Here is a 13,336-nt window from a genome sequence, read left to right as displayed (position 1 = left end):
GTGGACCTGTCTTTTTAATATGTTAGGTCGTTCTAACATTTTATACTTAATATTCTCCAGTAACAATCATTGGTCAATCAGCAATAATAATAGTCAATCTTTTGAAATTGGTGCTGATGTGGCAAAGTACGTAGGTCGCATCAACAGTCTCTCAGTTCAAAACTGAACATTCGGCTGGGAGCCTTGGGTAGGAATGTCACGAAAAATTGAGCATAGTGTCATTTAGAACACACTAGAAATGATCGGTGCCAATGCAATCTGAGTTTCCAACCAGTGATTCACGAACTTGGCTTGAACAGAACTCTTCTACCATAATTATTATTCACATTAATATATGGACGTGTAAGAGAGGTATCAACAACAAATTTCGGACTACCCATAAAAAACTATTAAAGGTTTTTATTCCTTTAACAATTTTGTGTGTGACAAACTGTGGCGGGCCTATGGTTAAGGCTGTAGCTTGGAAACTTATGAATTTGAAAACCAATAATGTGGGCGACAATTCGATTATATCTAAATAATTTACAGACATATTATTCTCAATGGACTATTAGTCTGAGAATAATTCCGAATTATCTGAGACTAAAACACTATTGAAAATACCCATATGTATACATATTAGCAGCTTGATCTTATTGTTTTCATGATAGTTATAATACTTCCCCGCTCATCAGAAAGTAATTTCTTACAATCAGCAATGTCAAAGGGCCACATATTGTGACGCGAACTCATCAACTTGGTACCGTAGAAAGTTAAGCGAAGATTGAGAGAGATTGAATATAATAAATATTCAATACAGATCAGACATATTGATATACCTTTTTCCCCCTCAGTCGTTTCACGTATGCCTGATTTGGGAATAATCAGACTCCTTCAAAAATATTAAGAATGTAATAAGAAACACATAATTTTATAGCTACTGCATGACTTATAACCTTATTATGGGTAAGATAACTTAGAATAGAGCCCTTCTGGGCTAGTAATTTCTTGAGAAGAACTAAGTATCCTAACTTACAAATATCAAGCAATTGGGCAAATAACCACATACCATATGGGTTTCAGATCCACTAATAAATGGATTTAAGGGGAAATAAAACAATGCCCCGTTCATATCACAGAGAAGCCAGTTGAAAGGCGTTGGCCGGACCAGAAACTGGTGAAAAATGAAAAGACCAACTTTACAAAGCAGACTATTTTTATTAATAGCTTATATTCTGAGTTTTTATCAGCCTTTGAATTTTCAAAGTTCAGGAGGCACACGGAATTGCTTTGCATAAATCCAATGATATTCCTTAGAACAAAAATGCTCCAATTCAACAAATTTGCTATCTAAAAATAGATAAGTTTGTAACTTTGACAGTTTTATATGTTACATGCAAAAAAGAAAAACATGCGTACTGTCGTTTGATATCATTTTTTTCAGACTCGTCTGATATGGACAGAACTATAGAACTCGCCACTTATCAAGCGACCTCTGCTAGCCCGATATTGCAGCATTCCCCTGATAAAAATTGTACCAGCAATATGTCTCAAAGAACAGTAGCAATGTTATTAGTCTTTTTACCAGGTTCAATGTTTTAATTTCATGTTAAACTTTTTAACTATCGCACTCGAAACAACTCATGCACACGGTCATAGGATGGCGAACTGTGTTTGTGTGAAACACTAAGAGTAATGACAAAAGAATTGGACTGTGGTTCTTCAATAATCGTTGAATTTATTATCTGATTACCGACCGGAAGTCAACTCATTATAATCCGACGTCATACAATAACATATAAATAAGGCGCGTCACGCACAAAAGAAGCGCTAATCACTTGGCGGCAATAACTCAGACAAATAACAATTATTGTCACGTATATCGACGCTTTGGACCAGGTTATCAGGCTGGGGAGTGTGGGTCACTCCGGGGCTCACAATGCTTGCTTCAACGATCATATTAAATAAATAATCAATTGTACACACACTGGCAAATTCATGAATGAAGTATAGTAACTTAAGAAACTTTGGGGAAAATCAAATATTATCTACAGTTGAATTAAATTACAAGTTCGATCGATCAATTAATTCATAAACAAACACGTTCTGAAGTAACCACTATGCAATTATTTCAAAATCAGTGATAGTGATACTCGTTACTCGAATTAACGCGGTAAAGTTTCACTGATTATAATTATAACCCATTGCAAATGTCACTTTATGTTTTAAAGGCCAATGCGCGGAGAAATTGGTGGGCCCCACGATGCAATGCACGTGATTCACGTGTACAATGTTACTGGAAATAATTTCAGTGGGTACATTGCTCTCGGGCATAGAACGAGTAGTCAATTCCTCGTCTGGATCTAACACGGGCTGCTCGAATATGTTCTAGTGCCCACACACAGTTACTACACTCTTCTAAATTTCCTATGACCAGCGATTCCGTGGTAATAACCTCGAGCGCTCTTTGTAATCTTGAACCACGTACTCTCTTGTCCGTGTGCGTCACAACATTGATATTGTCACCCGTTATCGGTTTCTTTTAAGGATGCCAAAGATTTTTCTCGTGAAACTCTTCGCAACAGCTGTGAGCGTATTCGTGTTTCCCATCTTGACCAAATATGGATCAGCGTTGCAGTCTAACATCTGAACAATATATCACAGGCCGATTCTTGGGTTAAATTCCTTGTGTTGTGGGATCTTCAGTCGTCTCGATAAATAAAGGACGGTAATTCCTACGCCCGTATAGTAGATGCGATGGTGTAAGGCTCTTCATCTTGGTATCTTGTATATGTATCAATGTACACGAGGGCGGTCAATGATAATGCATTCATTTCTGTTACAGAGTGTACGAGAACTTCCATGTCTTATTAATGATTTCCAAAAAGACTTTCCTGATACATTCTCGGATAATGGACTATAAGTCTTCTCTCCACCAACCACCATGACCAAGGGGCAATGTTGCGGGATAAAAGTCATGAAATATTTTCAAGTGTGTATTCCAAGAATCGTCGTCGATTCTTCCAGGTTTGGCAGTGGCTCACACCAGTTAAGGGCGTTATCAGACCACATTATTAAAGGAGTATTAGGAAAATGATGTTTTCTACTGATTAGAAACGCCCGTTAGAGCCAAAATGAAATGATTCCCATCAGTCATACTATCGCAGATCTCTAATGGTGACCACGACCATCGTGATTTGCGCAGGCTGAAAAAGAAAAGAGTATATGCTTTTGTAGAATTCTCTCATGAGTGTGTTTTTACTGTCAATGCCTCGCAGTGAACATCTGCATTCCTGTCAACGTTGATATGGTGGTGCTTGTCCCTTGGTGTAACTCATTATGACGCTCTGGTGAAGAGTTTGGTCGCGTGAATTCCGTCTCACTTGTCGAGTCACGGGAAAGCCGTTTTCTTCGCGGAGCTGACAAACGGCAGCCCTTTGAATGATGGAATAGATTACTCTCTTGATTAGGGGGTCATAGGTGTGTGGGTATAGTTGCAGTGCGCCGTTGCTTTCTGTTGGTTTTCAATGTTGGACAGACATCCAGGTGAAGAACCAGTTTTGATAAATCCAACTTATTCGAACTGTCTCCTGAAAGAGAAAGGAACTTCATCAATATACTGAGTGTACAATCTCCTCTAGACTTGCAGGGGCTCCCTGCGTCAAAATTGCGAATGTGGCGGGACACTCCAGAATGAGTTCCTTCCATCTTCAAGGAGAACAGTTTCGAACATGGATCAAACTTCTTCCTGAATGTTCCTTTCCAACCATTGTGAAACTCTAGGTCAAGAAGAACAACGGCCCACTGCAACAATACTGTCTTAACAGCATTACCTCGTTTCTTTAGACTGAGGTCTTCGGGTACGGGCCCACCTAAAGAGCCTCACAGACACTCGTTGCGCTGCCCTTCTGGAGTCGCTTGGAGGCAGGGTTTCATGGAAAACCAGACACCAACCTCTCCAAGTAACCCAAAAGAATTCAGCAAACAAGTCACTGAATAATAATCCCCCTAGTCACCATGGCCAATATTACAGCGCCAGTCGAACAGTCAGTGGCGCGGCCCGTTCGGTTCTCTAAGCGCTTCACTTCTTGGCGGTGTTCTTAGGGTGAAATAATTTGTCAGCATTAACCTCGTTTCTTTTGAGAGGGTCTCGGGTACAGGGCATAGAGCCTCAACAGGAACTCGTGGCTGCGCCTCTGGAGATCGCTGGAGCAGGTTTCATGGGAAACCGGCACACCAACACTCTCCAAGTAAACCACAAGATTCAGCAAAGTACTGCTAAACCCTAGTAGCCACCTGACCACTAGCTTCAATGCCCCTATCCTTCTATTGGTGACACTTTCACCACTAACACACAGCCAAAAGACACCAGGGAGGTGGGCCTCCATGGCATGCTTTTGTGTGAAATTCCCACAACAACCCGGCACTGGGCACCGAGATGTCTTTGGGACACTGGCGGGCACTACCCTGGAGTGCTTTTCCTTCGGAGCGGAGCCATGGTCCCCAGTGGTCGGTGCAGGTCTCCTCCGGTCAAGGCGCTCACCCCCAGAGTAGTGTGACCTCCGAGTGTTTTGGCCACTCGGATTTCTCCTACTCTTAGGGTCCTTATTCTGACCTTTGGGTTGGTCAGAACTAGCAGAGGCCTTTTCCTGAGATAACTTTGCAGGAGACGCTGCGACGCACGCCAATTCGGCTTTTGGGCTACTCTCTGATAGGCCCTGAAGGTCAACAACACTCGGACGTATTGACCTCTGGGCCGGCAGACTGTGTTATGGTCACAGTCTCCGACGATGGAGGGGCTGCTGTGGCTACAAGAGTTAGAGGGACCTCCAACTCCATTGCCTCAGCCCAGGACTTCCTTGGGGAGCTAGCCCGGACAATTGGTTTGACAGGGCTAACTGGCTTTGGCTTGAGAGGTGAACAGGGTGGACTGGCCAGCAACTTCCTCTCATCCCCAGACTCCACTTCTACCTCCATGTCGAACTCATCCAACAGGGCGATGGACTCTGACGACGTGTGGGATTTGGTCCCACAGTCGGAGCGAATCACCTGGATTGAAGGGTCAATAGCCAGGCGAATGTCTTTGGAGGTCCCTGTTGGATCTTCCTTCCACACCAGCTTTTTGGTAGCTGGCAATTCATGGACATACTGGCTAATCCATGAATGGCTGTGGAACTGGAGTTTGTCCAATTCCCTGGCTAAACCTTTAGCCCAGCCCTTCTTCTTGGACCTTTTGGCTAGGTCCACCTGCCCCAACAAAGCCTCAATAGCTTTGGCCTTGTCAGGTAGGGCAGTCACCAAACTGGCTAACTCCGAGGGCGGAATTAGCCGTTTTGCCTGTGTATTGGACAGGATCTTCTCTGCAGACATCTGTAATGACACAAAAAATCAAATGGTTGGTTATGTATCAACCCTCTTAGAGCGTTTAATACAATCCTTACACTTATATAAATTGATGTCAAAAGCTTCAGTCTGCGTGATATCAACGCAAGAACCGTGGTACCACTCTTGACAGTGATCACATTGGATCATAAATCTGCCTTGCCAAGGTTGGCGACAAAAGCAGTACACACGATCATCACCAGTCGCTCCCTTATCATCACTGGGGTGCTCTTGAAACACCTTTATCCAGCGAGGTAAATCCCTATCCCTGCAAGGTTTAACACGGTCGTGATTTACCACAAAGACCGCATTACGGAGCTTTACTCTAAAATGGTAAGAGGAAAGCTTAGAGACAATAACCCCCGGGCCTTTCCAAGGAGGAGATAATTTCTTACATTTGCCTTTCACTGTGGCAGTGTCCAGCAAATAAACTGACAATCTCCACTGATAGTTTCCTCTCAAAGGTCGCGCAGATCATACATTTTCACGCTTTCCATTACGATTTTTGAAGGGGTTTTCGTTCATACGACTGACGAGTGTAGTTTCAATGGGCTTTTTCCATGGTGGGAAATAAAGCGGACAGAACAGGTAGTCTTGTGTGTGACTGCTCGCTCACGATGTTTTGGTGGAAACATCACGTCTGCCGGAGTATTTACCTCTCTACCCAACATCATCATGTTTGGCGGTAAAACCAGTCATTCGATTGACGGATGACCTGTAATGCTCCAGCAAATCTGCTGAAGGTGCAAGTCCCACTGTTTTTCTGGGATTTATCCTATAAAAACAGCGGACAGCATCCATGAGAGTCCTGTTATACCTTTCCACCTGTCCATTGGCGGAAGGTCGATAAGGTGTTGTACGGGCCTTATGGATCTCTAAAACCTTACACAACTCGCAAAACAACTTGGATTCGAAGTTGCGACCCTGGTCAGAGAAGATCTCAAATGGCATACCAAATCTGGAGAAGAACTGATCGACAGCCGTGCGAGCAGTTTCCTCGGCAGACTGACTGGGGACTGGTATGCACTCCACCCACTTGGTAAACTGGTCAACCATCATGAGTACGTGCTCATTACCCCGTGGTGTTTTTGGCAAAGGACCTAAGAAGTCTAAATGTACACGTTCCATTGGGGAGCCTGCCCTAAATTGGATTAAAGGACATTTCCCCTGATGTGCTGTCTTTTTGTTTTGGTTGCACACAGCACAACCAGAAACATAACTAGCCACATCCTTACCAAGACTGTACCAAATAAACTTCTCTTTAATTCGGTCTTTTGTCCGAGACTCGCCCTGATGACCTGCCGATGGCAAATCATGATTCAAAGCGAGTGCTTCTTGCCTATAAACACCAGGTAACACAAGCCTCTTGTCATCAGTGTGTTTATCAGTTTGATATAGCACACCGTCAATCAAGAGCATCGAACCCCTAGTTAACCAGTAATACTTAGTGCCTGGACTTGACTGAAACAGAGCTGAAGGGTCAGCTTCTGTCCCATCTTGTAACCAATCCAGTACAGGCTTCAACTCAGGATCACGGCTTTGGGCCTCCCTGAGTTCATCCACAGAAAAACCCCAACTTTGCAGGGCTTCACTGTCACTAGGCCTGTCCACTGGATTAGTAACCACAGGAGAACTATCTTTCTCCTTATCTCCCACCTGATCAGAAGGCGTTGCATTGGTAGCAAGCTTTGATCTCCTGGTGGATACTATATTAATGCTAGCAACTTCATCCCCTCTAGACATGCCATGCATGTCCCATGGGATATATTCCAAAGTTTGTGCCAGCATTAATACATCCCCGGGATCAGGAAGGGTCCTGATGTCCCAGGTTCTTTCTTCCTGGCAACCACTCTCAACACAGGTCTTATCTCTACTGAAGATTTGGCCTTCAGAGAGACCCTGCTGACCATGATCACCGACCCCAATGGTAAGGACCGGCTGGCCATTCGTGTCTGATAGGTCATTTGAACCCTCACTTTCCCCGTAGATGGCAGAGACCCCGGCACCCTCATGGTCACCCAAACCAGCATTCAAACCTGGGGCCATGCCCCCCCCCCTGGTTTTATGACCAATGGTACCGCCTCATCTACTTCTGTAAAAAACCTCTCCCAATTTTCATGGGCCTTTTTACAATAAACACACCCACCACAAGGCAACTGATCCAGGCGTGCACCAGCAACCCAGCCTCGACATGTCCCACTTTGCAGTGGTATTCTTGACATTGCGTCGGCATTGGAGTGCTCACGGCCTGCACGGTGTCTCAAAACCATGTTAAATTGAGACAGCTCTTCAAGCCATCTCGCCAGTTGCCCTTGTGGTTCCTTGAAGTTCATTAACCATCTCAGACTGGAATGGTCAGTCCTAACCACAAATGGTCTGCCTAGCAAGTAGTGTCGGAACTGTCTGGTGAACCGAACCACTGCTAGCAGCTCTTTCCTGGTCACGCAGTACCTGCGTTGCTCCTTGGTGAGAGCATAGCTACCATACGCGACAACCTTCTCCTGGCCATCTTGCACCTGCAAGAGCTCTGCTCCAATCGCATCATTGGAGGCATCCGTATCCAGGATAAAGCTGTCAGTCAGGTTAGGCAATGCTAACACCGGAGGTTGCGTCAACAAGCACTTCAAAGTCCTGAATGACTCTGCTTGTTCTTCGCCCCAGACAAAGTTGGCTTTGCCTGTGACGGCGTACAATGGGGCCGCTATCCTAGAGAAGTCCTTTATAAACCCTCTATGATAGTTGACCAACCCCATAAACCTTTCAACCTGCTTGGCACTGTTTGGAACAGGCCAATCAGTCACAACAGCTATGTCATGTTCCGTCATAGCAATGTTGTCCTTGCTCACTTTTCGGCCCAGAAACTCTACTTCTTGTTGGAAGAAGATACATTTCTTTGGCTTCAGCTTAAGCTTATGCCTCCGAAATCTCGAAAGGGCCTCACGCAGGTTTGAGAGATGGTCCTCAAAACTGCGTCCTAGCACGATAATATCGTCTAGAAATGCCAGGACAGTCTTCCATGTTAAGCCTCTGAGAACTAAGTTCATCGCTCTGGCAAATGTAGCGGGGGCGCCACACAACCAAAAGCCATGCGAACATGCTCAAAAAGACCGTACCTTGTAATAAAGGCAGTCTTTTTTCCTGTCTTCTTCTCGGATTTTTAACTGGAAGTATGCAGAATTGGCATCCAATTTCGAAAACCATACACTGCCAGCAACTGTGTCCATGCAATCATCGACTAAAGGCAGAGGATACACGTCTTTGACTGTAACCTCATTCAATTTCCTATAGTCTATGCAATAGCGCACAGAGCCGTCACGTTTACGGATCAAACTGGAGCGGATGCCCAATCTGATATAGAGTCTTGTATGACTCCTGCCTCCAGCATTTTCTGAAGATGGGCCTCTTCTTCCCCTGCAAAGCATGCCGGCGTACGCCGCATACGTTGCTTTACAGGCCTTGCATCCCCAGTATCAATGACAATGTTTACGTCAGTGAAGCTACCAAGATCAAAACTCACTCTTGGCGAAGACATCTTGGAACTCAATAAGCAATTGCGCAACTGAGCCGTTGATCTTCGTCAAGGCTGCCACAAGAGGTATCATAGACCTCCTGCAGGTGTGGTGGTATTTGACCAACCGCACCTGATGTTTCAAACACTTCGTTGATCGAATATGTTTCAACATCAACCATTCTCGATAATATGATGATTGCCGCCATCTCGGTTCCTTTGACGAGGCGAGCATGGGATTATCAACACAACACAGGGTGTTGTGTTCATGTAACACGGGAGCCAAATTTCTTCTGATTCGGTTACATGTACTGGGCAGGGGTAATGAACGCATTGGACTTGTTACGAATGTGGGGATAACTTGTCTCTTAGACCCGTGCCTGATCACGGGACATCGGATGAATGTCTTAGGGAGATGCCGCATCCTCATAGCGTTGCTTTGTCGAATATCCTACACCGATTACCGGGGTGGCGGAGCAAATCAAAACCACAGATTTGTGCCAACTGGGAGCTATGTGACCTGATACCTGGTGCCACTTTCAGCTTCATCGGACCGGCTACGAATGCTGCCATAGACAATTCCCTGCTGCGGTTTGCAGCTTCACATCCCGCTTATTTTGGGAGGTTTGTGCTTCAGGGAATTGTAGACCTTATCTGAAATGATGGTCACCTGGGCAGCAGTATCAACCACTGCTGTTACTGGTAAATCCCCTACTTGGACCCCCATGGTAAACTGAGAGGAGGAATTTACCTGACATACAACAACAGGGTCTGGTTCGACTCCCCCCGTGCTTACTTGGCTGAAGTTGGCAGCCAACCGGATCTTTTAACAGTGAAGGTCTTGTCTGCAGACTGGGACGAGAAATGACCTACTTTTTCCCCGTCCCGTTGTCGTTTAACGGCTTATGGTCGCCGTTAAGCTTTGGGCAATTTACGTTTAAAAATGCCCTTCTCGCCGCAATGGTAGCAGCCAGTGGTCCGATTGCGAGGACGTGACATTTTTGACAAAAAGGTTTTTGCCAAACGCTTCTCAAGGTCATCTAGAGCTTGGCTTAGATCACCCTTAGACATATCCTGTTGCTCCCGTGATGGCTGGGAGGCAACAGCGAAAACCTTTTCCGGCTTTTCAGGTTTTCTCTTCCGGTCACCGTTCATGGCAGAGTGGACCTGCTGATACTGACGGACCATTTGTATTGCTGCATGCACAGACTCGGGTTGCTGCATGCATACATGATGGCCCGCCTCTTTATCCACCATACCCTGGCAGAACCTGTTCACTGTTTGGGCAGTGACAAATTCTTCTGGGAGCTTCCTGAAAGCTCTATAACCCAGAGTGAGCACACGGTCGGCCCACTCCTCCAGGGACTCTGAAGTCTCTTGAACCGCATTCTGAAATCTTACCTGTGCGGCTGCTGGTAACTCATGTTGGCCAAATCGAGCAGCCAACTTTGCTACCAAACCTTGGTAGGTAAGATATCCTTCCTGATCATGGATAAGCGCATAGTATTCCAGCGCTTTTCCATTCAGGCACCATACGAGGCAGTTTAACTGTTCATCCTCAGTCCACCCGCCTTGTTGGACATAGCGGGCAAACTTAAGAAAGAACGGTTCCCAAGGGGTCCTGCCATCGAAAGACAAGTGCTTAGGAAGAGCCGAAATTGGATTACGGCCCTTGCGACCAGGAACAGATGACACTGGAACAACCGAGGTATCATCCTCGGAATCACTATCCACTATATTCCTGAAACGTATGGTACGTTTAGGAGTGGTATAGCGTGGTTTAGGTAAAGTTGGGGGGAGTGTGGGTTTTACCTTTTTGGAAGTAAAATCCGCAGGAGACATTAATGTCAGACTTTTCTTGGCAAAAGTCTGATCAGCTGATGCAAGGGTGCTATCAGATGATTTTTGCTGCTGCTTATGTGCAGCAAGGACCGATGTCGCCGCCTTCACCACCTTTACCATCTCTGTCCAATCTCGTGCAGATGGTTTAATATCTGCCTCCTCATCTGTCTCGTCTTCCGAGCTAGAATGGTCTAGCTCGCCACTGCGGTCAGTCGAGAGAGACTTATTTTTTGTAAAATCTATCTGAGCAAGCATCTCAGGGGAGAACTTGCGTCGACAGATTGTCTGTAAAACTTCCCTGGTAATGTTACCAGAGCTTTCCCGCACGGCTACAATAGCCTTGGCAAGGCTTGTACCCACATGCGGAATCGTCCGTAACTGGTCCACAGGAGCAAAATTAATGGAAACCAAGGGTGGCTTCCCAGACATAGCATTCAAGGGTGAATGCCTAACCTCTGCATCCTGTGGATACTCAAAATCTAAGGATTCACTTTTTAGCAAATCCCCCTCCATGAACCGACAGAAATTATTCCTTTAAATTGAAAGGGTTCAATTCAAACAATAATATCTATCGCTATTTAAATAAATAGCAAAAAGGATACACTGGAACGAGGGACTAAAATTACCTAATAGATAACTTTACCAGTGGCAGCAGTATAAAAAGTAAATCCGAAAAAAACAACAAAATTTTTCGTTCAATCAAGCAGAATTATATGGCAATTCCTGCTCAACTACGAAGATTCCAACTCAAATTCCGGTTTAAATCGTTCAAGTAGATTGGACTACTATGAACAATACCAAGAATTTAGGTATACTTCGTTCTACAAGTGCAGAATTTGAGGGCAAATTCTTACACTAACGGAAAAAATTTTTTAATGGTAGCGAAGATTTTCCGGGGCGGAATTCGTAAAAAAAAAACCGCTGCCACCAATATAGAACTTATGCAGATTGATTACAAAGGGTTGTAAATACAATCAAAGCAATTACCTTCCTTGGATGGTCTGTAGTTGCACAGAATCTGCCAGATAACAATGACTTTAAGTAACGTCTACCAATATGGCGTCGTACTCTCAGCTATCAGTTCCGGACTGCCTCACTAGTTCCGGTATGCTCGGAACTACCCCTTCCGGTAAGCTCGTCAGACTTCGTTAACTTCCGGAACCTTTACCATACGGTACTACAAAATGAAGAGTACTTCGGCAATGGCTACGGAAAATAAACAACAGGGATTTGCCATAGAGAAATCAAAATTTGCTTTCACAAGAAAAGTAGACACTTTAGAGAAAAATCCTGAAAAATCTCGAGGGTGACTTTTTTTTAGTTTACAAAAATAGTTTAATTTTTATTCAACCTCGTTTTGTTAATTCACACGAGGCAAAAGTTCATTTCCATTTTTAATGGGACAGACTATAGTATGATGCATTTAACTCTTTTTGAGATTGAGACTTATATTTTATCATTAGTTCTGGCTTCCAAAACTTTATAAGCCGCTTTTTAACATTTTTGTTTTTATATGTCATGTCATAGTATATAAACGGGTACGCTGAAGACCTTAAGCTAATTTTATCATCTGTGTTGTTGTTGCTATTTTTTAGTGTGTGTTTTTCTTGCGTTTTACAAAATTTAAGCAAATGATGTATCTAATTTCTTATTTAGGGCAAAAGTCAATGTCATTGTCAATAAAAGGAAACCACATGATAATCTTATTTCAAATTTTTATATCAATGGGAAAGCTATATATCGTTACCCTGAGCATCATAAATAATGCTTTGAAATATTTTCCGCGTCAATGGTTTTATTATAATAGTTACAAATAATTTTTTTTTACATATAAATACAGATAAAAAACAGCAATAAATCAAAGAACTATTATAATCACGAAAGTAATGAGATACCGTTTATATCATATTACTTCATTTTAAATGGAACTATTTCATACTGAAATATCATATCAAAGTTGAAGGTTTCGTCTCATTTCTATCATTAAACGAATGTAAGTCATAAAACGAGTATAAGAAAAAATGAAACATTTTCAAAATGTATTTTGGAGTCAAATTATATTTTGGATTGTTGAGCACAGATATTTAAGATTTATTTACGAATTAAATATGGGCATATTAAATTTTGGTGTTTGCTATAAATATATATCACATACCCATGCCGCTTTTACGACTCCGTAAAAATGGTTTTGCACGGCTGTGCATATATTTAACGTGACGTCATTTTCGTTATACAAACATAGCGCTAAATGTTAACGTTATACTATAGGCACTTCAATTAAAAATGGTTCTTTATCACTTCATACAGTCTTTATTTTTGGAATGTGATAAATAGAATAATATGAAATTAGGTGCTACCTATGGCGCGGAAAGCTCCTATGAATTATGATTTTAGCATAACATATTAGGGTACATGTAAACCAGATCTTTCTTGAAGATATTTTGTACCATAAACAAAAACGAATAAATTAGTGGTGTTTAACCTATCATCGGAGCGCACGGAATATTCCGAATATCTCCGAACGTAAAGGGGAACCTCTGCGCATGCGTCGGCGTTCGGAAAATCCCGTCTGCCATTTTTGTTAATCTCTAATGACAGTTGTTGTTTTAACGTTATTTTTAATGT

The 13,336-nt window shown here is 43.3% G+C and overlaps 1 protein-coding gene across 1 annotated transcript; it reads right to left on the bottom strand.

Annotated features, from left to right (window-relative positions):
* Window positions 1-4,103: 4,103 nt before the first annotated feature.
* Window positions 4,104-11,892, bottom strand: LOC132736836 (uncharacterized). The gene is made up of 3 exons (XM_060724055.1): window positions 11,699-11,892; window positions 4,729-5,349; window positions 4,104-4,697 (listed from the first exon to the last, which is right to left on the bottom strand). The coding sequence occupies exons 2-3, from the start codon at window positions 5,347-5,349 to the stop codon at window positions 4,104-4,106; spliced, it is 1,215 nt and encodes a 404-aa protein (XP_060580038.1). The 5' UTR covers window positions 11,699-11,892.
* Window positions 11,893-13,336: the final 1,444 nt, after the last annotated feature.

Source organism: Ruditapes philippinarum, unplaced genomic scaffold (genome assembly GCF_026571515.1).
Source record: "Ruditapes philippinarum isolate M1 unplaced genomic scaffold, ASM2657151v2 ctg4856_1_1_1_1, whole genome shotgun sequence".
Classification (NCBI taxonomy): Eukaryota; Metazoa; Mollusca; class Bivalvia; order Venerida; family Veneridae; genus Ruditapes; species Ruditapes philippinarum.
Note: the sequence above shows the minus strand (reverse complement) of the source record. Positions and strands in the feature narration are given on the sequence as shown.

Bases quoted from the DNA above. Each gene is read 5' to 3' on its own strand.
- LOC132736836 (XM_060724055.1), bottom strand. From the start codon at position 5,349: ATGTCTGCAGAGAAGATCCTGTCCAATACACAGGCAAAACGGCTAATT. The intron at 4,698-4,728 runs GTCAATACGTCC...GTTGACCTTCAG, and splicing joins CACAGTCTGCCGGCCCAGAG to GGCCTATCAGAGAGTAGCCC.